Source organism: Sarcophilus harrisii, chromosome 1 (genome assembly GCF_902635505.1).
Source record: "Sarcophilus harrisii chromosome 1, mSarHar1.11, whole genome shotgun sequence".
NCBI classification, from domain to species: Eukaryota; Metazoa; Chordata; class Mammalia; order Dasyuromorphia; family Dasyuridae; genus Sarcophilus; species Sarcophilus harrisii.
Window position 1 is genome coordinate 80,146,615 of NC_045426.1, and position 26,808 is coordinate 80,173,422.

The window sequence follows — 26,808 nt, forward strand, 5'->3', positions numbered from 1 at the left end:
CTTTTTAAATAGGGGGCCAGTTCACTGTCCCTCAGACTGTTGGAGGGCCGGACTATAGTAAAAACAAAAACTTTGTTTTGTGGGCCTTTAAATAAAGAAACTTCATAGCCCTGGGTGAGGGGGATAAACATCCTCAGCTGCCGCATCTGGCCCACGGGGCCGCAGTTTGAGGACCCCTCTTAGACTGTCATTTGAAGGCCGGGACCGTCAGCATCGTCTGTGTTCTTGGGCACCGAGCCTTACGCATGGGAGGCGCTTCTCGGCTGCTAGCAGCTGGAACAGACCTGAATTGAATTCCGCCCCTCGGAGACTGTGACTTTGTTGTTGTGCAGTCACACTGGTCGCGCTGGGGTCGAAGTGAGCTGTTAGAATCTGCTCACTTCTGTTCAGCAAGTTTCCTGGACACCCATTGTGTCCCACGCCCGGGGGGAGAGCTCTGGGCGGTGCGGGAACCCGCTCCTGATCTGGCTGCCGGTATCCGGTCCTGTGGTCCTTGGGGTCCACTCGCTCTTTCCTGTTTTAAATGGGCGGAGGCCTCGGGAAGAGCAGGAGCGCAGCCCCGCCCAGCACTCCACACCTGGCCAGGGCCCCGGCCATTGGCCGGCTGCGAGGCCGGCACTGCAGCCATTGGCTGGCCGCGCGAAGGAGACACGCGGCCGCTCCGGAGGAGAACACAGCGGGCGCAGCCCGAGCAGAAGCCGGAGCGGACGCTGCCTAGCCTGGAAGCGGGTCACTGGGCAGAGGGAATGGCCGGCGCGGGACTGCGAGCGGCGGCGGGGTGCCGCTGGTTACGGCTCCGGGGAGACGACGTCCCTGGCTGGCAGCGAGCGACTGCCGCCTCCTCCTGCCAGGGCTGCGGTCCCTCGGTCCCCAACCCCACCTGTGCGGGCTCCTCCTGCCCCGGAGCCCACTGTCCCGGCGCCAGCGTCGCCTACTCTTCCCCTGACCCAGCTGCCCAGCAGAGTGCTGCCCCAGGCCCTGCCGCCCAGTCTCCCGAACCCAGCGCCTACCTGTGGTCTAGGTACCGGGAGATGAGGAAGCTGGTTCACGGTAAGAGTAGGGATAGGTAGAGTTCTGGAGGGCAGAGGGACAGATGGTACTGACCGAGAGGCGGGAGACGTGCTGCATTCTCGTCTCGGCGCTGCCAGCATTCGCCGGGCGGTCTTGGGCGAATCTCCTTGTGCCTCAATTTCCTCATCTGCAAAATGAGAGGGTTGGGTTGGTATGGCTTTCACGGGCTTCTTTTAAAGATGACATAGGTCTCACAGCATCCTTAGGGGAAGAAGCTTTGGCAGCTGGCTCTGAGGAAAAGTGCCCCAGGTGCCTTGGAGCACTCCCTGTCTCTAGTAGGATTGGGGGCGATTTAGAGAAGAATGCTTCCCCCAGACTGTGCCCAATATAGTCGGGGTAGGCTTGGTTGGGCACAGGACTTCCAAAATAGCTACTTTCTCCTCCGTGCCCCTCCCAATCTTCAAGTTGTCATAAATCCCTCTATCACCTCTCCGCAGAAAACTTCCTTAGCACAGAGGCACAAGGCCATATAGAGTGGTTTCCTTTCTTTCCCCCCTACTCCCCCCCACTTCACTTACAAGAAGAAAAAAAAGCCTATCCCTGGTTCCATCTGGAGCTCTCTGGTCCCCTGCCTAGGGTCACTGAGGAAACCCTGGACTGCACACAAATGGTCCCTTGTAGATCTTAATGCGATAAACTAAAGCTAGAGGATTAGAGGTGAAAATACTCGGCAGGTAGCACAGTCAGGCTGCTCTTAGAGGCAGATCCAGACGTGGCCTTGATTTTGGTTTAGCTCTTGAATTTTTGCAAGCCTTCTCTTTCTAAACGTCTTTTGTAAGGGGAAAGGGTCATATATTTGTGTACTTAATCTCTTTCTGGAACTTCTTGGACATTTTTAGGTAGAAATAGGGTGATGATGAAGGTCTGATCCAAGATCCTAGAATAAACATAGCCAGATTTCATTTTGTTTGAAGGAAAGAATTGTCTTGTCAACATGAATTTGAAGTTTGCTCCTGATTGTCTGATACTTTGTTTAGCATAATGTCATTCTGAGATTAAGCTGGTGATGAGAATCCTGACTTTAAACATGGTTTGGAATTTTTTTAAATCCAGAATTGTACTCCTAATCTGGAGAATCTCATTTTCAGTCACTCAACTCAAGTCAACCAACTATTCTTCCTCCCAACCTATATTTTCTCACCAAATTATCTAATAGCCATATGGAATATGTCTGAGCATAAAAAGAATTGATAGATCTCTGTAAGACATTTGGGAAAACTGTTGGCAAGCAGAAGACTAGAGGTTGACACTTGCTGCCAGCTAAACATATGGAGAAGCTGCTTCTGGAATCAGAAAGGAAGCTGACCCTAACTATGGACTTGAGATAATTTGATATGATGACCTAGAAGTGAAGCTGAGGCTGATTCAGTGTTATTATTGGTCCAAGGCATTCAGAGATACAAATGTCGCACCTTTCTTATTAATGTCTGATTCTTCCTCGAGTACAACCCTTCTACCATCCCCTTTGGGTTTAAGCAGAATCAGATTCAGAACCAAGTCTGTCTTGGGAAAGACAATTTATGTGACCTTGGACAGTCTCTGGGACAATTTCTTTCTCCCGATCTTGCCTATTTCCTTGTAGGATTCAATTCATCATTTAAGTGCCTATTTTATACAAGAAGTAGCTCTAGGGCTGAGATTACAGACAAGAAACGTGAAACGGTCTGACTTCTACTGGGGATAGTGTATGTATCCAAATAAGCAAGAATAAAAGAGTTTGAGGAAGGAGAATGAGAGAGCTTTAATACCTGGTGGATCAGGAAAGGCTTTGAAGAGGACGTCATTCTTGAACTTCCTTGAAGGAAGATAAGATTCTGAGGAGCAGAGATAGAGATAGAATAGTGACCTTGTTTCCCTCACAGGGGTAAGATTCAACTGATATGTGAAAGTTCTCTGAAAAGTATAGACTCTTACAAATAAGAGAGGATTTCAATTGTTTTAACAGCTAAAGTTTGGAGTTCTGGGGGAAAGGATGACAGTGTTCCCAGGTCAGATGCTAGCATAACACCAACCAAGATTGGCATCCCATGCCTCCATCTTGGACTAATTAAGGCATTTCACACCATACCATATGGGACACAACCAGATAGTTTTTTGTTTGTTTGTTTATAAAGCTTCATGGACCTGTTAGAGGAGCCCAATAAAAGAAATGGACTGGAGAGGGAGATGGTATATGCCTCCCCAAGTTTGTCCCCTTCAATATTGCTTAACATGTGTCCTAATTGAACCTCAAATCCCCAAACTCTGTAACATTGCTTAGGCAACTGCCTATATTAAATGCCTTATAACATTGTTTTGGTGAATATTGTTTTGGAAGACCCAATGCTGATGGGACATGAAATGGAGGGCCTGGTATGCCTGCTCTGAGTTCCTCATCTCCATATTTTCCTATGGTAGGTCAGATGATCTGAAGCTTCCTTGGGCTAGAAAAAGTATTGAAAAGAAAATTAAGGTTTTTCTGAGGAAAGGATGCTACCACCAAGCACAGAGGGACTCAGGAGCAGTCCTATTTCCTCCCTTTTCCTTCTTTCTATAGGGTCTTCCAAAGACATATAAATGTGTTGCAAATGAAATGTGTCTATTTTTGATTGTTTAATTGCAAGATTTGGTGAATTGGGAGGCAAAAAAGACTTAAAAAATCTTCTCCACTTCTTAATGCCCTCAAGTGTATGGTGTTAAATACTGCCAGCCCTTTCTTCTTAGAAGTACAGATATAGTGGAAATGTTTGTGCCCTAAGCCCTAAAAGCCACGATTTGATTTATTGACAATGAAGGGAACAGATACTTCAATTCTGGAATATATGTAGGTGACATAAACTTCTCAACCAGGCTTGGAAAAGACCCCCATCCCAAGTCAAACTTTTGGACTTACACTTAAGCTACTATAGGTCTTATTTAGAACAAGTTTACAAATATAAATATAAATGCTATATAAGATCCACAGCTGGGTTATTTGGGGAATAGAAAAGAATTTTTCTATTCCAAAATTCCCCAAATAGAATAGAAAAGCTATCTACCTTTAGGACTTTACCTTGTTACATTTTAGTGTCTGTCTTACCAAATGAGCCTATAAGCCACAATTTCTGTCTTTTTTCTTCTTCACCTCTTAGGGATGTTTGAATGACAAATGAATGTATGAATTAATGATATTTTAATACTTACTGTGTGCCAGGCACTGTGCTGAGTAAGCACTGGAAATTTGACTTTACAAACAGCTCTGCGACTGGGCACAGACAACAGATAACAAAATACCCAGTGCCCAAGTAGCTTACAAATCGGGCTTTATATAAACCAAACCTTTGGCTATATCCCTGTGTGCTTTTGGACCCTGGGGACATAAACTTCCTATAGTGCCTAACTGGGGACCGGGAAAGGGGCCCGATTGCCATCACTTAGACTCAGGGAGAGATGGGCGGGAGGGTCTGTGTAATAGTCCAGCGAAGCCAGGGATCTCTCACACACGCCCCCACACCTACTGACTTAATTAGCAATGTTCTTGGCCAGGCTAGATACAGGAAAATGTGATCAGCAAGGGGTCTGGCGGGGAGGCTCTTAGAAGAAAATCGAATTAGGGGAGGTGCTCTTGCCAGTCACTCACCTCCATCCATACTCTGGAAGTCCTACCTGTTAAACACCACTTCGGCCTTGTGTCTATTCTCCAGGGAATTAGGGAAGCCAGATGGGAGAGAAATAAGGACACACACACACACAAAAAAAAACAAACTCAAGCTGCAGAGTAATGGCAAATGGTTTCAGCTCTCCACCTGCATTTGTAATGTTTCTTAGACAATTTTAAATCTTGGCTTTTTGGAGGTGGAGGGACGGGATGGAAAGTGGAAGAAAATCTGTGTGGAGCCAGAGCCTGTTCAAATAATGGCAGCAAAGCTAAGCCAAGCTGGGAAAGTGCTTTAGCCAGAAAACTCTAAAGACCTGAGTTTGGTCCCAAATTAGGAGAAAATCAGAACCACCTACTTAATCCTGATTAGGGGAGGGAGAAATCAAATGATGGCAAATATTTGGGAGGATTAGGGAAACCAATGACCCATTAAGTCTGTGGCCACTCAGCATGTTTCTGTATGAATGCCAGAAAACAAGGAAGTCTGACTATCCTTTAAACAGTCTGTTAAACCTCAGCATCCATCCCAGACACAGAAAGAAAACCTATCATGTTCCTTCAGGGTGAGTAGAAGTTGAATACTGAGACAGGATCAAGAAGGAAATGAATAGGTATTGTTGTCAGATTTATAAATACATCTTCCTGGAAGAGACAGGAGAAACTGGGGGATGGAGTGAAGTAGGAATTAAATAGTCCTAAACCCCAGTCTTTTCAAAGGTTCAAACACCCCATCTCCTCGTTTCTTACAGATCTCCTTCCTCCTGAAGTCTGTAATCTCCTTAACCCTGCTGCGATCTATGCCAACAATGAGATCAGCTTAGGGGATGTGGAAGTCTATGGGTTTGACTATGATTATACCTTAGCTCAATATTCTGATTCTTTGCACTCCATGATTTTCAACACAGCCAGAGAGATCCTAATACAGCAATATAAGGTAAAACACAGATTTCTCTCTCCTCTTTTTCTCTCTTGGTCTTTCTTCTGTCTCTCATGCTTGAGTTAGTGCCCAGCTCCATGTTTCCCATCTCCCTAAAGATCCATAGTGTCTCCCTTATGTGCCCAAATATGGTAATCAGTTTTACAAAATAGTACCCGGATTCTGCCTCCCTGCTGGAATGCAGCACCCTTCTTACCCTTTGCTTTTGTCTTCCATCTCTTCCCCTATGGATTCAGTGGAAGGGCACAGAGCTCTATCCCACCAATTTGTATTTAGACTGTTGAAGTTGTTGCCTCAGACTCATGCTGCATCTGCTAACCCCTTTCCTCACACAGTACCCAGGAGAGATCAGAAAATATGATTACATCCCAGATTTTGCCATTCGAGGGCTGCACTACGACGTGCAAAAGGTGAGTAAGAGGCAGTTGTGCCTTTCCTATGAGCTTCTAGAGAACAAAGCTTGCACCCTGGATTCATAAGGTAACTGAGCTCAGATCCCATCTCTGAAACTTGCTAGATATATGACTATGGGGAAAATATTTATGCTCTTTGGGTCTCAGTCTTTTCATCTGTATGCTGAGAATAATATCCATAGTATCTACCTACTAAAGTGGTTCTGTAGATCAAACGAGATAATATATGGAAAGCATTTTGAAAAACTTAAAATTAGATATACAGATATGTGTGTTTCAGGTTATTATTATTATCATTTTTATTATTATCCTCCCTACCCTTATTGATACCTTGCCAATTCAGGAAACTGTCTGATGTGATAAGAGTGGTCTTGTGGTGTTTTTCCTATTGGGAATTTCCCACACTCTCCTGAATGTGTGTGTATGTAATAGGGAGTGTTTTTGGTAAGTGTCTCCATAGCCACTGTTCCGTGGTCAGTGGCAGCTTCCCTAGGGGAGTTGCCCTTGTAACCTGTCCCTTGTTGGGCTAGAATGAGTAAGGATATTTTGGGGTTTGTTTTCAATTACACTTAGAGGTTGAACATCAGCCTCAAGGACTTCTCTGAAAATCAAGCCAAAGAAATGCCAGGATAGCATAGAGTTCAAGCTCCTGTTGTTTCTGCCACAGACCCTCGCTCCCCCAAGACACTAGGAAGAAGTCCTTCTTACTTTCTTAGTGCTACCTTGTGATCCTCCCTTTGAGGACCACAACCTCAGGCTCTTTCTGTGTGTCTGTGGGCATATATTTTTTGGGGGTGGGGGTGTAGGAAACAGGTCCTCAGAGATGTGTCCAATCCATGGATCTTTCCAAAGCTAGACAGAGCAGGAAAGCAATTGGTGATGGGAATGTGTTAATCTCAGGTTTAGCCTGGAGAATAGCAGAAGATAGAAAGAAGTGTGTGAGAAGGTGAGCATATTAGCATTTCAAGTCATTAATCAAATATAGGGAGGTGACTTGGACATTCTGGGGACTGACTTTCATAGGAAAAACACCATCCTCCTTACATGGACATCTAGAGCCTGGATTTTATAGGGATAGACACTCCTATCAATGAAACAAATCACCTCTGTGCTTTCTTTTCCTGAATAATTCTGACTCAGGTTTTTCTATCACTAAGGATGCATCAAATATGCTGGTAGTCTTCTTCTTATTCTCTTGATTTAAAATATAGAGACTCTAATGCACCATGTAGATTTTCTAGTCTTTGTTTGAGAGGTCCACCTCACAGAGCAGTTAAGTGGTTACTCTGTCTGGATAGAAGGAGACCAAGGATCAAGGCACTGGAATATGAAGCTTCAAACCTAGGTACTTCACTTGCTTCTTGCCCCTATAGTTCTTTGTTCAATTGATCAATAAGCATTTATTATATATAATATTTATTTTTTATTTATACATATAATAAATATGTTTATATATTACCACATATTTATATATATGTTACATATATAACATATGTGTTATATATGTAACATATATATGATTATACATATATAAGTACCTACTATATATCAGGCCTTGGGAATAGAAAGACAAAAATTAGAGCATCTCTACCCTCAACAAACTAACATGTACAATTATAAGTATATTTAAATTTTTTCAAAGTAATTTAGAGATGGGAGAAAGGAGTTTTTGGAATCTGAAGAAATTAGGAAAGACTCCATGAAAAAGGTATCACCTGGGGCCAATTTTAAATGCAGTGTACTGGGCCTGGGGAGAAAGTGAGTCCAAAGACATAAAAATAGGAGGAGGAGCCTCATTTGTTTAAAATAGCCAAATGGTCAGTTTGCTCATCCATCTTTGGTGTCTCATCTATGGCTCCAAGAAACTGTAGCGAGGGCAGTGGCTATACTCCAGTAAAAAAAAAATTGGTTTCAGCCAGTGGTTACTGAGGGTTACTAAGAGGTCTCAAGCCCATCAATGAATTAGGGGAACATCAACCCCAAGTGTGTAAAAACCTCCCCCCGCAGAATGGGCAGAGGAGAACAATTTGTTCCCAAGGTCATAGAGGCAACTGAAGTGGGCACTGTGGAGCACTCAGGGTTGGTCAGACATGAAAGAAGGTAAGGTCATTCACTTCATCCCTGACTACAGCCGGCAATCCTGACCGGACTTCAGTGGCTTTGGAAGAGAGGGATTCTGGTAACTTTGTGCAACTCCCCAATCCAGTTCATCACAAATTAAGACATCACCTGTAATGTCATTGGTCTTCAAAAAGCAAAGGACAAACGTGGGAAGAAAAATAATGTAGAATAATGCTAGCGCCAGATAATGCTTTAAATGTCCTTGGTGGACATGGAGGAACAGCCAAGTAGGCTGTAGCAATGTCCTTGGCAGGGTGGCTGGTCTGCCCCGTATCCTCAGTGCTATGACCTCTAGCTCTGTCCCAGCCTTACCAGGATGGCTACTCTGGCCTAAGGGTTCTCTGTTGCTTTATAACCTTCCCCCCACCCTTTTTTTTTTAACTGAGACAATTGAGATTAAATGACTTGCCCAGGATCACACAGCTAGGAAGCGTTAAGTATCTGAGGTCAGATGTGAACTCAGGTCCTCCTGACTTCAGAGCTGGTGCTCTACCCACTGTGTCGCCCAGCTGCCCCTTTACAACCCTTTTTAGCTCCCCTAAGGGATCCTTCTCCAGCTGTTCCACTTGGGCTGTTCTTTGTGGGAATCTGCTTTTCCTGTCTGACTGACTTACACAAGAACACTGACTGACTTTCAAAAGTCAGTCCCAAGAAATGACAGACCTACTGGGGCTTCCCTCTCTGTTCCTCTCCTTTCCCCAGAGAACCATGTCCTTTCTTTTGAGAATCCTCTACCTCCCAGAGTAGGAGAGATTCTTAACAGGGATGTGAATGGGCCTGTGACGATGATGGAAAAGTGAACTGGAAAGGGAATTGTTAGCAATTTTAATGAAGAGCTTGACTTTTAAAAATAAACTCTCCAGTAAAAACTATGATAGATAATTAAAATTTGTGCCTGCTTCTCTTTCTTGGCTAGAGTCTTCTGATGAAGATTGACGCTTTCCATTACGTTCAATTGGGAACAGCCTACAGGTCAGTCTGAAAGGTCTTGTTCTCACGCCTGGGATTTGGATTAGGTTTTACACATTCTCCTTAGGGGTTTATCATGGTTGCTGGAGGAGTGATCTTTCTTGCCTTTGGGGAAATCCTTGGCCAGAAACTGAACAGTCACAGGAATACAGGACTCAGGGTTGGAAGGGACCTTGGAGATCAACTGGTCCTACCCCACAGAGAAGGAAATTCTTCTGGACTTCCTGAAAGCGATTCTCCTAAGTACAGGATAGTAGAACTGGAAATCAAACCTAGCTCTGACTCCAAAGCCAGTGCTATTTTACAACATTTAGATGTCCAATACTCAGTTTTCCTGGCAGTTACACCTGGGCTCAGGGTCTTCTACCATTATAAGACTACTTCTATGTATGGTTAATGTTCTGTCTTCAAGGTATGTGCACACACACACACACACACACACACACGTTTAGCTGGGTTCATTTTTCTATCATAGCCCAGTTTGTGCATGGGTTTACATGCTGACCTCCTCTGCTGGAAGATTTCCTATACAAAGCTTCCTTCTTTTGGCTAAAGAAAGGCCTGAGGAAAGGAAGCTCTGAGCGCTGGGTGGCCTTCCTGTTCAGGAGCCAACCCACCCTTACTCATGTTATCTGAGGTGGGAACAAAACACTTTGTTCCTATCACATATTGTCAGAGTTTCCCCCCCACATATCAATTGATTTTGCTGGGGGGGGGATTTCCTTCATTTTCTTAAAAAAAAGTTCTCTGAGAAGAAGAGAGGGAAGGATACAGGGGGAGATTTCAGCAATATAAAAGCAAAAGATATAATAAAAATTTGTTTTAAAAATAGAAAACTTTTTTCCTCAGGGGTCTCCGGCCTGTTCCTGATGAAGAGGTGATTGATTTGTATGGGGGCACCCAGCACATCCCACTCTACCAGATGAGTGACTTCTATGGCAAGGTACTAGCCTGGAGGGTCCCAGAAATAGAATAACCCACATGACCTAAGATTCAAAATTCCTCAGGCTCAGAAAATTGCTTATGCCTTGTATGTACCCATGTTGGACCAGAAAACTAGCTCTGGGAGTGGAATGATTTTTCTTTCTCATGTGCATGCCTAAAACCATACTGGAAGCTTAAATGTCACTTCCAACTTCCACTCACCCTGAAAAACGGTTCTACTTTGGTTTGGGAGACAGAAAGGCAAACCAGGAGTTACTTATATTTATAATACTAATCTCTAGACCCCTGGGAGGTGTGGGGGGTGGCAAATTACTGCTCCCCAGGCCCTTTGATCCTGCTGGTTTCATGTGAGGGCCAAGTACACTGAAGGAGAACAAAGTCCTTATAGGGCCTGGGGTTGGGGGGGAACCAAACTATGGCTTTTCCCACATCTGAAGAACAGTCCTTACCTTTGACCTTAAGGAGCTAAAGTATTATCATTTCCTCCCAAGAATGTGATTTATATAATACATGGCAGTGGTTCAATCAGATTGGAAAACTTTGAGAATTTGCTCTGACAAATTGCAATGATAGAGTCTCTGGACGCTTATTAGAGGGACCAGGCTCAACTTTTTTTTGCCTTCTGTTGGGGAGCAAGGTGTTATGGGTAAATACCCATATGTGGATGAGGTCAAATACTGTCAGAGGCTTAGCTTTTCCCAAGCTTTTTGAGGAACACACATCCCTAGATTGTTCTGGTGACCTTAACTGGGGAACCAAACTGGAAATCTTGTAAACTGGGATGAACTGCTGTGTTCCAGAGCTGCTCTCAGCCCTTAACCCAAGCAGCCTGGGAAGTCGGTAACGGTTCTATACCCATCCACCTGCCTTCCATCTTGTATCCCTGAAAATCTCTAAGGACTAGAAACAGAAATGTTTCTAATTGTATTATTACCTCTTCATTTCCCCAGTCCAGAGGAAGCCCTGAAAAGTTTCCTGGACTGATATCCCCTGCTCTGTTTCTATAGAAGAAGAAGCTGCTTCCTGCTAAAACTTTAGTCCTTAGTTCTGTACCACCCGTCACCAATGCTAAGCTAATTCAGAATGGAACAAAATGCCAAATAGTTGGCAGCATTAGCCTGCCCTTTTGTTTCATGGCAAATGCCCCCTCCCTTCGCCTTGACCCTGCCCCTGAGTTATTGCCCAAGGCTCCATCTCAGGGCCAGTGTTCCCTCGGCCTGACCTGAAAAATGTCCCTGAAGTCACGGATCCTGGTCTTGTCCTTGAGAGCAGGACCTGGGGCCAATATGATAAGGCTTTCCCAGTTGGCTCAGCCAGTTCTTTATTCGTCATTCTGCCCTATTGGGCAAACCCTGTGTTTGCCCTCTTGAGAATGGATACCACCCGGCTTCTGGGCTCATTGAGAAGTCTCATTCAGTTGTACTGGGAAGAGAAGTGGCGTATGATAAGCAGGGAGGGTGTTCAAGTGCACACACACACACACACACACACACGCACGCACGCACTCCTGGACCGCCTGTTAAAGCATTTCCCAACCTGGTCCCATCCTCTCCTGCTGCCTCTGGAACACAGCAGCTCATCCTAGTTTACAAGATTTGCAGTTTGGTTCCCCAAATGTTCTAAGGTCACCAGAACAATCTGGAGATGCATGTTCCTCAAAAAGCTTAGTCAAGCTTGGGAAAAGCTAACGAAGGGCCACATTTTCTGCTTTGGGTTTCACATTGTACCAGCAGCTAGTAGACTGTGGACACTCTGTTTAAGCCTGATAAGAGTCTGTGAACCTACAATTTTCCTGGGAGTAAGAGAAAGGGGCCATTCCTGCCTTGGGGTCAGCAGAGCTTGTGTTTTGGCCACAAGTGGAGCTCGGAACAATTGTCTCACTTCATTCCCTTCTGACAGAGCTTTCCTTGTCCCTGGGGCTTTTTCCACTGTCTGGCTTCTCCCCAACCCAGTCTTTGTGGGATGGTTCTCTAGATCAAATAGTAAGTCTTTATTGAATACCAGTGACATGCTAGATACTGTGCTGGGAACTGAGCATCCAGGGACAAAGATGGAACCAATTCTACTCCCATGAGCTTACGTTCTAATGGGAGAGATAAGTGCGTTTCTAAGTACAGACAAGATACATATGTAGTCAATAAATATAAATATAAAAAATAAATAAAAATAAATAGGCAATGTCGTTAAATAGAGGTGGTTTGGGAGGGAGGGTCCGGTGGCTGCAGGGATCAGGAAAGTCATCATGCTACATTGTAAAGGAGGAGAAGGACTTTCATGAGACAGAGGTAAGGAAGGTGAGCATGGCAAGTATAGGGGGATGAGCAGAGCAAAAGCACCAGAGATGGGGGACAGGGAATTCTAGATGAGGAACAGGGAGAAGTCTGTTAGGGTTCCAGAGTGCCGGAAGGAGAATGTCCAGTGAGGCAGGAAGGAGAGGATGGGACCGGGCTGGGAAATGCTTTAACAGGAGGTCCAGGATGCATGTGTGTGTGTGTACTTGTACACCCTCCCTGCTTATCATATGCCACTTCTCAGTGAGCCCAGAAGCCATTCTCTTGTCTCAGTTCTCCACCCTGAGGTTTGTCTGGACAACGTCCCTTGAACAACGTGTGTAACACTAGCATAGACCTCCCAGCTGAGCGGCTCCAAACATGCACATGTACACACATACTTTTTTAAGTTTTTATTTTGAAAACATATGCATAGGTAGTTTGCAGCATCCTCCCTTGCGAAACCTTTTGTTCCAATTATTTTTCTTCCTCCTTTCCCCCCATCTCCTCCCCTAGACAGTAATCCAATATATGTTAAAAATGTGTTCCCATACTCTTAGTCCACAGATTTGCAGGAGAGCAGCAGGACAGATGCCCTGAGCTTGGGAGCTGTCCAGGGGCAGGAAGTAACTGGAAATAAGGATGACGGGGTGCTGCAGTGAGGGGTGATGATGTGCTGAGGTGGGGGGACAAGGTGAAGCATTTAATAAATGCTGTTTAGATCTGTGCTTCCCTTCCCATTTGGAGACGGGGCTAGAATTCCATATTGGGATTGGTAAAAGATCAGATGGTTCTCATAAGTGCAGAGGAGCTAGGAGGCTTCCTCTTGTAGATTTGGGAGAAGAGGCAGATGTGGCTGCTGTTGCATCCAGCCAGAACTCTTCATGGAACGCTTCCTTCCTGTAGGTGGATGTTGCTTTCTCTCACCTCCAGGCAAGGTCCTGAGCCCCCCTTTGCCTCTCCTTCCCTTCCTCAGGGCCCCTCTCTCAAGCAGTTCATGGACATCTTCTCGCTTCCTGAAATGGCTCTTCTCTCCTCCGTGGTTGACCACTTCCTTGCCCACAGACTGGAGTTTGACCAGACTCACCTCTACAAGGATGTCTCGGTGAGGAGCAAGTCCTGGATGTGGCCTTGCTGCTGCTCCCTGCCAAAAGCCCTTACATAGCTATTTCTGCAGGGGGTGCTTTAGGCTGGGCCAAGGGCTGGAGACTGGGCCAGGCTGGCTGTCGGAACCCTCTCTGGAAGTAGCAGTCCTGAGAAAGCTGATCCAGGAGCAAGCAGAGCCTACTGTGGCCCCAACCAAAAAGACTGCCCCCATCGCCCCCATTCCTCTTCTTGGCGCTTTTGGGATAAGGAGGATAAAAACTTAGATCCTGCTCTTAGAGAGCTCACAGGCTGCAAAACACCATCAATGGCCCACATTTTTTCCCGTCAAAATCTGGGTCCTTTTATGGTCTGGGCCTAAGGGTCCCAAGAGCCACTTGTAAGGCTAGTTAGTGAGAAAACAGGAGACAATCCTGCCCCTCGGTACAGAGACAGGTAAGTCCCCAAACCCTGGCAGCTTCGAAGCCGATGTTTGTACCCTCTAGGATGCCATCAGAGACGTCCACGTCAAGGGCCTCATGTACCAGTGGATCGAGAAGGACATGGGTAAGCAGACCCTTTAGTGTGGGGGGTCTCCGGGACTCTCCATTAGGTTCCAGGTGTCCTGGGCCCTTCCCTTAGACCCACGGAGGGGACATGATGTCACAGCCAGCTTCTCCTGTGCCAGGTCCCTTTGAGTCTCTTCCAGCTGTGCAGGGCTCTCTTCCCCCGACTGTCCCAGTGCACCAGGAGAGGGAAGTTTCTCTGAGCTCTCTCAGGCCATTCACACGCCTCCCCGAGAAGCCCAAAGGATGCTTTTAGAACCAGCGGGAGCCCTGGAGTCCGACCTGAGAAAGAGGGCCAGTCCAATGCAGCTAACCAAAGAAGCTCACTTAGGTCACGTGTTAGGGAAAGCACGGGCCAGGATCAGGACAAAGAGAAGGCTGCCCCAGTGCAGGAAAGCTGCTTGGACGATTGACATCCATGCAGGGTACAGGGTATCGTCCAGCCCACCCTGGCCCTCCCTTCTCTTCCAGAGAAGTACATCCTCCGAGGAGACGAGACACATGCTGTCCTGACCCGCCTTGTCAACCATGGCAAGAAGCTTTTCCTCATCACCAACAGCCCCTTCAGCTTTGTGTGAGTCTCCTCAGTGTCTGGCTCAAGGGAAGCCTGGTAACTGAATAAAACTTTGTCAAGTGATAAGGACTTGGTTTAAAAAAAAAAAAAGTCCTTCAAATATGAAGGAAGTTGGATTCAGAATCCAGAAACCTGGATTATTTTTCCCTGTCCAAAGAGAATCAATCAGGTCCACTTGGTGACCCCTCCTCTCCCTTAGAACTGGGGAAGCACCGGGCTTTCTGGGCTGCATCTGCTGACCATGGTGAGACAGAGGCCCAGCCTCCCTAGGAGAACCCTCACTCTTCTGCCCCTCACTCCTGAAGTCACACAACTTGACTCCAGTGACCTCTTCTCTGTAGGAGGTCTGTGCTCCAGCTCCCATCCCCCCCCCACCATAGTTGGGGAAGGGGAGGGACCAGCTCTGACATAAGGAGTCAGAAGGCAAGAACAGACTCTCCAGAACATGCCCAAACCCCAGCCTCCCTCAGGGATTCCAGGACCAGGCTGCATTGAGTGCAGCTCAGTGGGATGGGTGGGAGTGCTGGAGGGGAAGGTTGTGTACCCTGAGTCACTAAGTCTTTGTCCCCTGATTTCTCTCCTAAAACACTTTTTTTTTCTTTCCCTTTCCTTCTCTGACAACTGGCATCCTTAGGGACAAGGGGATGAAGCACATGGTTGGCAAGGATTGGCGCGATCTTTTTGATGTCGTCATTGTCCGAGCTGACAAGCCAAACTTTTTCACAGACAGACGCAAGTAAGCTGGGCACTATCGGGGGTCCCCGATCTTTCTCTCCTCCCAATGTCTTCTGCTGGAGAACTGGAGAGTGGGAAGTGGGGGACAGAGAGGAGCGAGCCACAGAATGAGTCCCATGGGGCTGGCCCTGCCATCTTGGGGACTTTGGGTCACTGAACTCTTGGCAGAGGGCTCAGGTCCCAGCTCTGCCCTCTTTCCCTCCCCCTCAGAAAAAGCCCCTTGTCCCCTCCAGGAAGAGCATTCATGAATATTGGTTTATGAACCTAAGTTTCTTATCCAATCTGAGAGCTAAGTGATGGCTCTGACCCTTTTATCCCTAACAATTCTGTGCTTTAAGTTCTACACTCAAAGGGTGGAGATTAGCATGTTGCTCAATCTCCTGGAATAAATAGGAAAGGGCACAAATCCTGCTCCAAGCAACCTAGTCCCCAGAGAGAAACTCGACCCTGCTGGCCCCTGGGAACTGTGCCCATTTCCCTTCATGCACTTTCCATGTGAGCCCCTTTCACCCTATGGGTACAGGCAGATCAGCTCTTCTGGTTCTAACACGAATCCCAAAGAATCTGGGAAATGTGTCTTCCATCCCAGCTTCCCGTCAGCCTCAGCTAGGGCTGCTTTCCTCTTCCCTTTTGGCCCTGGGAGGAAAGAGGAACTGGGGGCTGGGACTCTATGGCACAGCTGGGCAGGGAAGTTTCTGACAGCCCTGCTGTCTGTGGGCTACTTGACCTTTGGCCAGGGCTCAGATGGGCCCATCGGCTTCATCCTGTTTACACTGGGGAGGAAAGGCTTCCCAGGCTCTTGGTGTTTGTCTTTGGGACTGTCTGTCTGTAGGGTCACACAGCCGACCTCTCTGGGCTGCTTTCCCAAGGTAATGGTACCACTGCCATTCTCCTTGCTGAATTTCAGAATTGCTCATTGGGGCTCCATATCTGGTGGGTTCCCTCATCCATCGTGACTGAACCAATTTGTCCTTTTTCTTCTCCCCATCTGCTCCCTTCTTCTCCCCCAGACCTTTTAGGAAACTGGATGAAAGTGGTGTGCTTCAGTGGGACAAAATCAACCACTTGGAAAAGGGAAAGATCTATCGTCAGGTAAGATGGTCTCTAAGGTCAGCAGAGATGAGTAAAGAAGAAGCGTTCTTGTATCCAGAGTGGCAGGTTTGTGAAAGAAAGGATGGAAATCAGGGCCACTGGGGTGGGGAGAAATCTCAATGGGTCCCTTCTTCCTTCCTTTTAGGGAAAAGTCATAAGTATAAGTATAGAAGTACTTCCTGAATCTGGGGACTTTCTGGAAAGGCTGATGGGGACCACTGGGATTGAATCCTTAAGGAACATACCACCAGTCCTGGCTACTCCTTCTCCCTAGAAGACTGGCCAATCAACCAAGCAATAAGCATTTATTAAGCACCTTCTATAGACTATGCACTGTGTTAGGTAATGGGGATATAAGACAAAACTGAAATATTCCTTCTCAAGGAGCTTATGGTCTATTAGGTTAATGACAAACAGCCACAAGTCATCTTAATGGAGAAAGCACCAGCAACTAGTGGAACCAAGAAAGTTCTCTTAGAGAAAATGCCATTTGAGAAGAAGTGACTTCCAGGCATGAGAACCACAAATGCATAGGAGTGTTATATGTTAAGAACAAGAAGGCCAGTCTGACTGAACCCATAGCCATGTTTATTCCCTTAGACAGAGTGAATGACCAGAGACTGACGTCAAGAATACAAAATTGGGGGCAGAGGAGGCAAGAGAGACCAGGAGGTAGCACAGTTAACAAAAGGTTGCCTTCAGGAGGGTGTTGGGGAGGAGGGCTGACTTTCAGTTGTGCTCTGCTAAGGCAGTCTCCAAATAAAATGAGGATGCTGTCCCAGCCTGACCTGCGGATCCCCCCACTCAAAGGATCAGCCTTCTCTCAGTCACACTGACCCAGCCTCTAATCAGCAGAGTCTAGGGCCTGACCTCAGTGTTAATAGGCTGTCTGAAAACAGAACGTGGAAAATAAATAAGAAAGCCAACTCTCCTTCCTTAGGGTCAGGTGGATAGGTTGGGTTGCTCGCTGGGAAGAAAGGACAGTTGGCAAACAGAAGTAGGATTGATGCCCAGAGTGGACTGAGGTTTCATAATGGGTTTAGCTGGACCTGAGTGCCTCTCCACAAAGGGGATTAATGAGGTTAGCCTAGGTCAGGAATTCAGAAATCCCAGCACCCAAGACCAGCTTCCAACAGTCCCAAGGAGCCTCCAGTCTTGGAGAAATCTGAGGAGAAAGGAGGTTGAAAGGAAGGGGTTACTGAATTAGTACATGAGCCTGATGTGACCTCTTGAGACCAGAAACTTATAGCCTTCCTGTCATAGGAAACAGGCACCTGGATCCTCTAGGCTTCCCCTGCCCTGAGGTGAAGGGAGGATATCTGTTACAAAGACCTTTTAATGGCAGGGTGAGAAGGCTTGAGACTGGGCCTTTGGTTCTGTCCCACCCTTAAGTGGATCCCAGGTAGAAATCAGTCCTTGGAAAAGTTGTTGGAAAAGAGAACGGCTCTCTATGGTGTTTGAAGGTTTGTAGTTTACAAAGGTCTTTTCATACAGGGACAGCTCTCAGCAACAGTTCAGCAGGTCCTAGGGAGACATTCCTAGGTTGAGGACAAACCTGTAGTCTGAGTTCCACCTCAATAGCTCTTAAAATCCAACAGAAAATTCATGTCCCATCCCTTTGTAAACTGTAAAAGTCCTTGGTCTTAAATCTTGTCCCTGCTCCAATTCCTTGGACCATTTCCCCCCAAAATTGTATTCCAGAGAATCCTGATCTTTTGGACAATGTGTACTGGAATTCTGTTAGAACACTTCAGTGCTGATAATATTTGTCTTACTATTTTAGCTTAAGTGAGAGGTCTACCAAATGATGTAGTAGGGAGAAGGCTAACCCTTGCCTGTGCTAAGATATGGCCAATGAAAGGAAAGCAGGGTTCAAGTCTTGCCTCTGACACATACTAGTTGTGCAGCCATGGACAAATTTAGTTTCTCGGTGCCTTAGGCTATAAATTACAGACAAGTTGACAGTGTACATCAGTAGAAGAAGAAATTTTCATACCTAGGAATTCCCTATATTAGTTAAAGATTACGTCTATTAAAAATAATAAATTACACAATTATGTGCTTACTATTTACAGCAGCCTTTGCCATGAAAATGTCCTCTAGTGCCTCTAATATCTTCACTATTCCTCCAACTTCCCTTTATCCCAGGAGAGTCTAACTGCATAGAATGCTCCAGATCAACACTTATAGAATCTATCAATATATTTCAGGACCAAAACTGACCCCTCTTCCAAACTTCCCTATTTCCACATGGAGCAAAAATGATCCCAGGGACCCAGTCTCCCAACCTCACTATCGTCCCCATCTCGCTCACACTCGATCTACACATTTAATCTGTTGCCACGTATGTCATTTCGATCTTATCTTCACTCATGCAGCCATCACGCTCATTCAGGCCCCTATCACCTATTGCAATAGCCTCCTGCTTTGGTCTACTTCAAATCTCTTCCCACTGCTCAATAAAGCCATCAGAGGGATTGGAGGGCACTCCCTGCCCCCATATAACAAATTCTAGTGGCTCCCCATGACCACTCAAACTCCTCAGTCTAGCATTTAAAGACCTTCCCATTCAGAGCCCTTCTTACCTTTCCAGTCTTTCCACATTGGTTCTTTTCTCATATTCTAAGACCAAGCCATAGGGACCCATTTGCTGTGTTCTCCTCTACAGTACTGAACCACCCAGCTCCCTGCCTTTCTACTAATTGTTCACAAAGCTTGTAACGATTCCCTCTTCATCTGTACCTCTTGGAAAACCCAATTTTCCTTTACTCAACTCGAGCCACCTTCTGCCTAAAATCTTTCCCAGTTCCCCCAGTGGCTAATGCCCTCCCTCTCCATACTTTCTTACATTCACTTTGTATATATCCTATATATGCCTTTATAATATAATTCTCTCAACTTGTCTTCTTATACTGACTTCATGGATCTCTAGACTCAGGCTTAACCCCAAGTTCTACAAGTTTTCACGTTTCATCAGCTCTTCTCTTAGGATCCCTTTCTCCTCCTCACTTCCTCAGCTCTGACCTCCCACCATCCCATCATCCCTAAGGAACCCCTATTATTCTAAAGCTCCCCTAAAGCTCAATGCCAGGGAGACCAAGGTTCAAGGCCAACTTCTGCTCCATGGTGTCTGGGTGACCCTGGGCTCCCGCTGCCCTAAAAATTTCCCTAAGAACTTAAGTGTACAGAGAAGGTGACAGTCTGCATGGCTGGGGGAAGTTTTTCACGTGGCTGTTCCCTATGTCAGTGAAATCACAAGTCCAGTTCCTCTTCCTAAGCCTATCCCCAACCCTGCTCCCAAGATGCTGAATGTCTCCAGAAAACTTGCAGTTCAATTCAACATTTATTAAATGCCTGCTGTGTGTAAGAAAGACCCCCATCCTGGCTTCAGGAAAAACAGAAACAAAACAATCCTTGCCCTCAAGGAGCTCAGATTGCACTGTGAAAAGGGGAAAGGAACAAGTCCACAAATGAGCAAATACAAGATAATTGGAAGAAGAAGATGGCATTGGTCTCCGCGGGGCCAGGGGAGTGGGCAGGATGACGCCAAGTGGATTTCAGCCTCCACAGTTGGGTGGCAATGCTCCCCATTGCTTTTCTTGGCCATTTCCATTTCCTACCCCACAGCTATCCTGATCCCACACCCACTAGCAGGTGACCCATCACCGAAAAGCCAGGGGTTTTCACAAGAGAGCCCCCTCCATTCTCCATTTTCCCTTCCTCAGCTTTCTTATACCTTCCCTCTTTCCTTATTCTCATCAAAGAGGAATCCCAATTCTTCTCGAAGGAGAATCCTCCCTGTGCTATTGATATCAACTATTCTTTGTTGCTGGGGACAAGAGCTATTGTTTGAGGGAGAAGACAGTTGGGATTAAGTGACTTGTCCAAGATCATGTGGTTAGTTAAGTATCTGTGACTGCATTTGACTGCTCTATCCATGGTGCCACCTAGCTGTCATTTAGCTGCCACTTAGTAATTATTTTTATTATTTCCTCCTGCCTCCTGATAGAACCTTGCTCTAGCAATTAGTCCCTCTCTTGCACTTTTCTTATGTCTCCCTCTGCTATCTCCTTCCTACCTCCCTGTGAACATATTCAAGTCCCTCCAATCCTAAAAAAGTTCTTCTGTGATCCTCCTATCTCTTCTCCTTCATGGCCAAATTTCTGACTATTCATTTTTGTAAGATTTTGAGTTTCAATTTTTTCTCCCTTCTTCTCTTATCTCTCCCCTCTCCAAGACAGCAAGCAATGTGGTATAGGTTAAACATGTATAATCACTTCTAATATATTTCAATAATAGTCATGTTGGAAAAGAAAAATCAGAACAAAAGGGAAAAATAATGAGAAAGAAAAAACAAACAAAAAAAGGTGAAAATAGGATGCTTCGATCCATTTTTAGTCTCCAGTTCTGTCTCTGGATGCAGATAGCATTTTCCATCCAAGTTTATGGAATCTTCTTGGATCACTGTATTGCTGAAAGAGCCAAGTCTATCATAGTTGCTCATTGCACAACCTTGCTGTTACTGTATACAATGTTCTCCTTGTCCTGCTCAGCATAAGTTCATGTAAATCTTTCCAAGTTTTTCTGAAATCTGTCTACTCATCATTTCATATAGAACAATGATATTCCATTACACTTTGTTATTCAATGATCCAAAACTGTTCTGAAAGATTTATGATGAAAAATGCTATTCATACCCAGAGAGAGAACTGATTTTGTCTGAATAAAGCCAATTTCACTTATTTATTTATTTTCTTCCTTGAAGGTTTTTTTTTTGGGGGGGTGGGGGGGCGGACAGGAATCTATGTTTTCTTACACAACATGACTTTTATGGAAATGTTTTGCATAATTTCACATGTGCCTTCTCAATGTAGAGGGGATGGAAAGGAAGGGAAAGCTGCTATAAATATTTTTGTATATTTAGGCCCTTTTCCCTTTTTATGATCTCTTTGAGATACAGAACTAGTAGAGGTATTGCTGGGTCAAAGGATATGTAGTTTTATAATTATTTTAGAGTTATAGTTCCAAATTGCTCTCCAGAAAGGCTGAATCATTTCACAGTTCCACCAACAATGTATCAGTGTCCCCTTCAACAATCATCATTATCTTTTCCTGTCATCTTACCCAATCTGAGAGGTGTAAGGTGATACATCAGAGTTGTCTGAATTTACATTTCCCTAATCAATAGTGATTTAGAGCATTTTTCCATGTGACTATAGATGGCTTTAATTTCTTCATCTGAAAATTGTTCCTATCCTTTGACCATTTATCAATTGGGGAATTTGACTCAGTTCTCTATAAATTTCAGAAATGATTTGCCCAATATTGCTAAGCAACCCAGGGGATAGGGTCCTGGACTGGAAGATCTGAATCTGAATATGAATCTTCACTTACTCTACTTACACTTATTAGCTGTATGACTTAGTTACCTCATAACGCCACTTCTCTCACAAAATTATTGTGAGGATCAAGTGAAATAATATAAAAAGTGCTTTGCAAACCTTAAAGTACTATTTACTAATATTATTTATCATCCATTCTCTCCTTATCTGATCTCTCCCGCTGAAGCTCATTGCAAGACCACCATTGATCTAAAAACTGCCAAATCAAATCACTTTTTTTCCCCCTTTCATCTTTACCTGGCTGCAGCACTTGACAAGGTCTCTTATCTTCTTCCATGAATTCTTTCTTCTCGCTTGTCTTCAGCAAGAACTCTCACCCCCTAAAGCTCTTGTCCTCTAGTTCCCTTCTCTGTCTCTTCCATGGGATTGTCTTCTTTCCAACAGGGATCCTTTAAGGGGCACTAGAGTTCCCTAAATTTCTGTTCTTGGGCCTTCTCTTATTACATTCTCTTCTCATCACCTCGATCCACTCCTGTGTGGCTTCCACTTCCTTTTCTCTGCAGATGCCCCTTGATTTTCTGAGCCCATCTGAGTCCGGCTGGCATTTCTAGCCTCCTTCAGGGTATCTCTACCTCCAAGGACCGGGCTTGGCTTCCCTCCTCATTTCCCTATTTTTGTGGCCGTCATTGCCCATTTACCTAGTAAATTGTCTCTCGGATTGTCCCTGAGATCTCCTTCTCCTCCCCCTCCCCTCTTCATTAGGCCCATTTTGAGTCTATTTCTGAAATACCTAGCACAACCATTTCCGTCCCTTTCACCATTCTCAGACAAGTCCCCATTTCCACCTGCCTTAAATAAAGTCTTAAATAAAGGTCTTACTGCCCCACTGCTACCTGTCCAGACCCGCCTGTCACAATCTATCCCAAACGTCACTGCTAGAATCACTCTCTTATGTCTACACCTGTTCCGAAATCTTCAGCAGCTCCCTATTGTCCACCGAATTCAGTTCAGACCCGCTGGCCAGGCCTTCAAGGCCCTCCCTAGTGTTTCACTGCCAATCTTTCCATTCCCCCCCAATGCCAGGTGTCCCACAAATCCGCACAGATTTCAGCTGTGGAAGTTTAAGATGGCACAAGGACTTTTGGGACAGGAACCTCCTGTGACTCTTTGCCTTACTCCAGTCCCTGGCACACAGCAGACACTTAACACAGGCTTTTCTTACTCTCAGACCAAACTGGACTCCTCTGCTTCAAAGCAGACCCTAGTCCTGCTCTTTATTCCTCGCAGCCTTCCCTCTTCCATGAAGCCCCCCTTACTTTTCCCTGGCCAGTCATGGGCTTCCCTTTCAGCGCTCCCGCTAAATGCTTTCTTTTATGCTTCTCCCGGGGATTCACATCAGCGGGATTATATTTGCCTGGAGTTTGTCCCCCCTTCAAGGGGAAGCTCCCTGAGGGTGAGGAGCGGGACTTCGGGAAGCTCTGTATGTGTCCGGCACCGAGCTGGGCCTTCAGGGATTCAGGAGGTGCCCGAGAGGGTGTGTCTGTGTGATTGCACGTGCCAGGTGCGCACACACACTCACAGGATAAATGGATGGGGCCCGGTTTCTGTCAGGGTGGGAGCTGGCTTTGCCCTGGGGGAAGCTGGGGTGAGAACCTCTGGCCACATTTCTCTGCCGGGAGGAGGCCTTGGCAAGCTGAGGGAGGGGAGCCAGCCCCCGTTTCTACCTGCCGCTGTTCCAGAAGGAGGAGGGAATGGACTGGATGCCCAGAGAGCAGTCAGGGGTCCAGCGGCCCGAAGGGCTGCCCATGGCCGCCGCCGCCCTCCCCCATGTTAGCCCACGCCGGGTGCCGGGCCGGCCGAGCGCTCCCTGAGGCGCCGTGGGAGCGGCCGGGTCACTCACGGCCCCGGTCCTGCCGCTCCCGCCTGACGCTTTGGAATGTAGCATTTGGCCCAGAGGCGGGTCTGTGTGAAGTCGGGGCTCGCCTCGTTCCCACGGGCTTCTTGTAGCTTATTCTGGGACAGAAACTGAGTGTGAGGGGGAGCTTTGTTCTGGCCCGTCAGCCTGCTCCGAGCTCTGTGGGACAGCAGGGAGGTCCTCGGCTCTCAGGAGCACTTCCTCCCCAGGACCACCTTCCCTGGGAGTTACAAGCCGGCTTTCTACCCGCGGACACTTCCTCGCGGCCTCCTGGTGGGGGGCAGTCCCCCGGAGTGCGGGATAGGCTGGGACGGGGGCCTCGCAGCTGCCAGGTTCGGTCCTAGATCAGCCCGAGGTGACCTGCCCCAGGACTGAGGGGGGCTTGGGAAAAATCATTTTGGTTCCCCGGGGTAGCGACCTCAGGGATTGGGAGATATCAGGCTTATTGTGGAGCCTGAGGGACGAGCTCACAGAGGCTGGAACAGCACGTTCTGGGCCCTAAAACTCTCCAGTCCTGAGGGTCACGGCCCGAAACGAGAGAAAATGAGCCCGGGAGGGGCCCGGGGATTGATGAGGGAGGGTCCGAGGGCTGTCCCGCACTGTTAACTCTGCGCTTGCCTTTGCTTCCAGGGAAACCTGTTTGACTTCCTCTACCTGACCGGGTGGCGGGGGTCCCGGGTGCTCTATTTTGGTGACCACCTCTACAGTGACCTTGCAGTGAGTAGACCCTTGGCCCCTCCCCCAAGCTGTCCCTCCAAATGGCCCCTGGGCCAGCGGGCACCACCATTTCAGTAGCTCCTGCCCTGCGGGCAGAGCCGGCGGCAGAAGAGGCGGCTAAGGACCTGTGGGAAAGGGGCGGAAGGGAACAGAGCCCCGGCCTGGCGGCCTCCGGAGCTCCTGGCGTGGCCGCCCCAGCTTTGGCTCTCTCTGCCCCTTCCCTCCGCCGCCACTGCCCAGGACCTCATGCTGCGCCACGGTTGGAGGACGGGAGCCATCATTCCCGAACTGGAGAAGGAGATCAGCATCATCAACACGGAGCAGTACATGCACTCCCTGACCTGGCAGCAGGCCCTGACCGGGCTCCTGGAGAGGATGCAGGTGCGGGTAGGGGCTCGGGCTGGGGGCCCCTCCTCCCCGCGTTCAGCCCGACCCGGGGAGCCTCGTCTTCCCCGAGGGCGGGGCAGACCCCCGGGCGTCCTGGCGGGCCCCAAACCCCCCTGCTCCTGTCTCGCCGAGTGCCTTCGAGCAGGGGATCCTCGCCTTTCCCGTCTCCTCCCAGGGCTTTGCCCTGAGCCCGGCAGGGCTTGGTGATGACCCAAGGCGCCGAGCCCGTTCCCGGAGGGCGCTGGGCCCCACGAGGCTGCGGTCCCGCTCTCCGCGACAGGCCGCCTCAGGCTTTGCCTTAGGGTCTCCAGGGCTGGGCCCTGAGCCGGCACTAACCCCCAGCATCGTTTTTCCCAGACCTACCAAGACGAGGAGTCGAGGCAGGTGCTGGCGGCCTGGATGAGGGAACGGCAGGAGATCAGGTGAGGAGCCCGTGGGCAGTCTGTGGCTCAGCCCCGTCCCATCGTCGGGCAGTGAGGGACCCCCACCCCGTCGTTCACACGGGAGAGCAACATCACGTTAAACTGTTCGGGGGCCGGGAAGAACTCTCAGTGCAAGCTTCGGGCCGAGGGCTGGAGCCGCTAAACCATAGGCTTTATGCAACAGACCCGTTTCACAGGATGCACGGTGCCTGTGGACTCCTCGGAACAACGTAGTTTAAATGCATGAAACATGTAGCATTCTAAAAGAAAATCAACTCTATTAGATTTTAATAGTTAAATTAAAATTTTTTTCTTGGCTGAGGCGATTGGGGTTAAGTGACTTGCCCAGGATCCCGCGGCCAGGACGCGTTAAGCTTCACATTTGAACTGGGGCCTCCTGACCCCTAGCGGCCCCTCAATTTTAAATTTTTTAAATTAAATTTATTAAAAAAATTTTTTTTAAGTTTCAGAACTCCAGGTTAAAAAACCCTGGCGATAAACCAGATTCTTTTATTGTACTGAGGAAACGGAGGCTCAAAGCCCCCCAGTCGGTGGCTGGGCCAGCGGCAGGTCAGGAGTCCTGGGGCGAGTCGGGATTCTTCACCCTGCCGCGGGACGGAGGCCAGGCCAGCTGCCCAGGGCCAGAGGCAGGGCTTGGCGGGGGAGGGGGGCTGGGCCCGGAGGAGGCGGGAGGGGGCGGCCGGTGACCGCCGCTGCCGCCCGGCCCCTCCCGCAGGTCCATCACCAAGAACCTCTTCAACCCCCGGTTCGGAAGCATCTTCCGCACCTTCCACAACCCCACGTACTTCTCGCGGAGGCTCGTGCGCTTCTCGGACCTGTACATGGCCTCCCTGAGCTGCTTGCTCAACTACAGCGTCAACTTCACGTTCTACCCGCGGCGCACGCCCCTGCAGCACGAGGCCCCGCTCTGGATGGACCAGCTGTGCACGGGCTGCATGAAGACGCCCTTCCTGGAGGAGATGGTGCACATCCGCTGAGGGCCCGAGGCCTGGCCTCCGGGCTGCAAGGGCGGCCCACCCATCCCCCGGGACCTTCTCTGTGTTTCCCAGGTGGGCCGCCGCCACAGTCCTGGGAGGGGGAGAGACCCACAGAGAACGACCGCCGGGGGGGTTTCTGAGAGTGACATTCCCCCCCACTCCCCGACTCCCCCCACCCCCCCACCCCGCCCCGTGAAGAACTGGACGGAAACCAGGCTGGACGCAAGAACTTTATTTTTGAGTGAGGGGAGTTTTGGAAGGCCCCACCCCCATCTGAGGTACATCAGCCGCCGAGAGCTGAATCGTGCAATGGGCCCCTCCCCTGTGGGGCAGAGAGACCCAGGAGTGGCCCTGTCTGCCCGGAGGAGGACTGGGGGTGGGGGAGGGGTGTAAGGGCATGGACACTTCCTGCAGGATGGGGCCGGAGGAGGGGGAAGCCGCCGCCAGTCTCTACGGGTCCTGGGGAGGCCGCTGCTTCCCTCCACTACTAGAGGGTCACAGGAGCTGCTCGGGCCTGGGCCTGGGCCCGGGCCTGGGCTGGGGAGGCCGGGCAGTGGGGGACATCGAGGGGAAAGCATCCATATTGTGTAGCCAAGAGTCCTCACAGAAGACAAATAAAACGTCAAATGACTGTT

The 26,808-nt window shown here is 48.0% G+C and overlaps 1 protein-coding gene across 1 annotated transcript; it reads left to right on the top strand.

Annotated features, from left to right (window-relative positions):
• Positions 1-318: 318 nt before the first annotated feature.
• Positions 319-26,397, top strand: NT5DC2 (5'-nucleotidase domain containing 2). Its single transcript, XM_031957852.1, is given in 15 exon segments — positions 319-1,050; positions 5,437-5,621; positions 5,960-6,034; positions 9,075-9,130; positions 9,977-10,070; positions 13,319-13,447; positions 13,932-13,992; positions 14,463-14,565; positions 15,200-15,301; positions 16,311-16,392; positions 24,280-24,366; positions 24,607-24,747; positions 25,111-25,175; positions 25,912-25,931; positions 25,934-26,397. Coding segments are annotated over 15 exon segments (1,884 nt in total). The 5' UTR covers positions 319-746; the 3' UTR covers positions 26,314-26,397.
• The last annotated feature ends 411 nt before the right edge of the window (positions 26,398-26,808 follow it).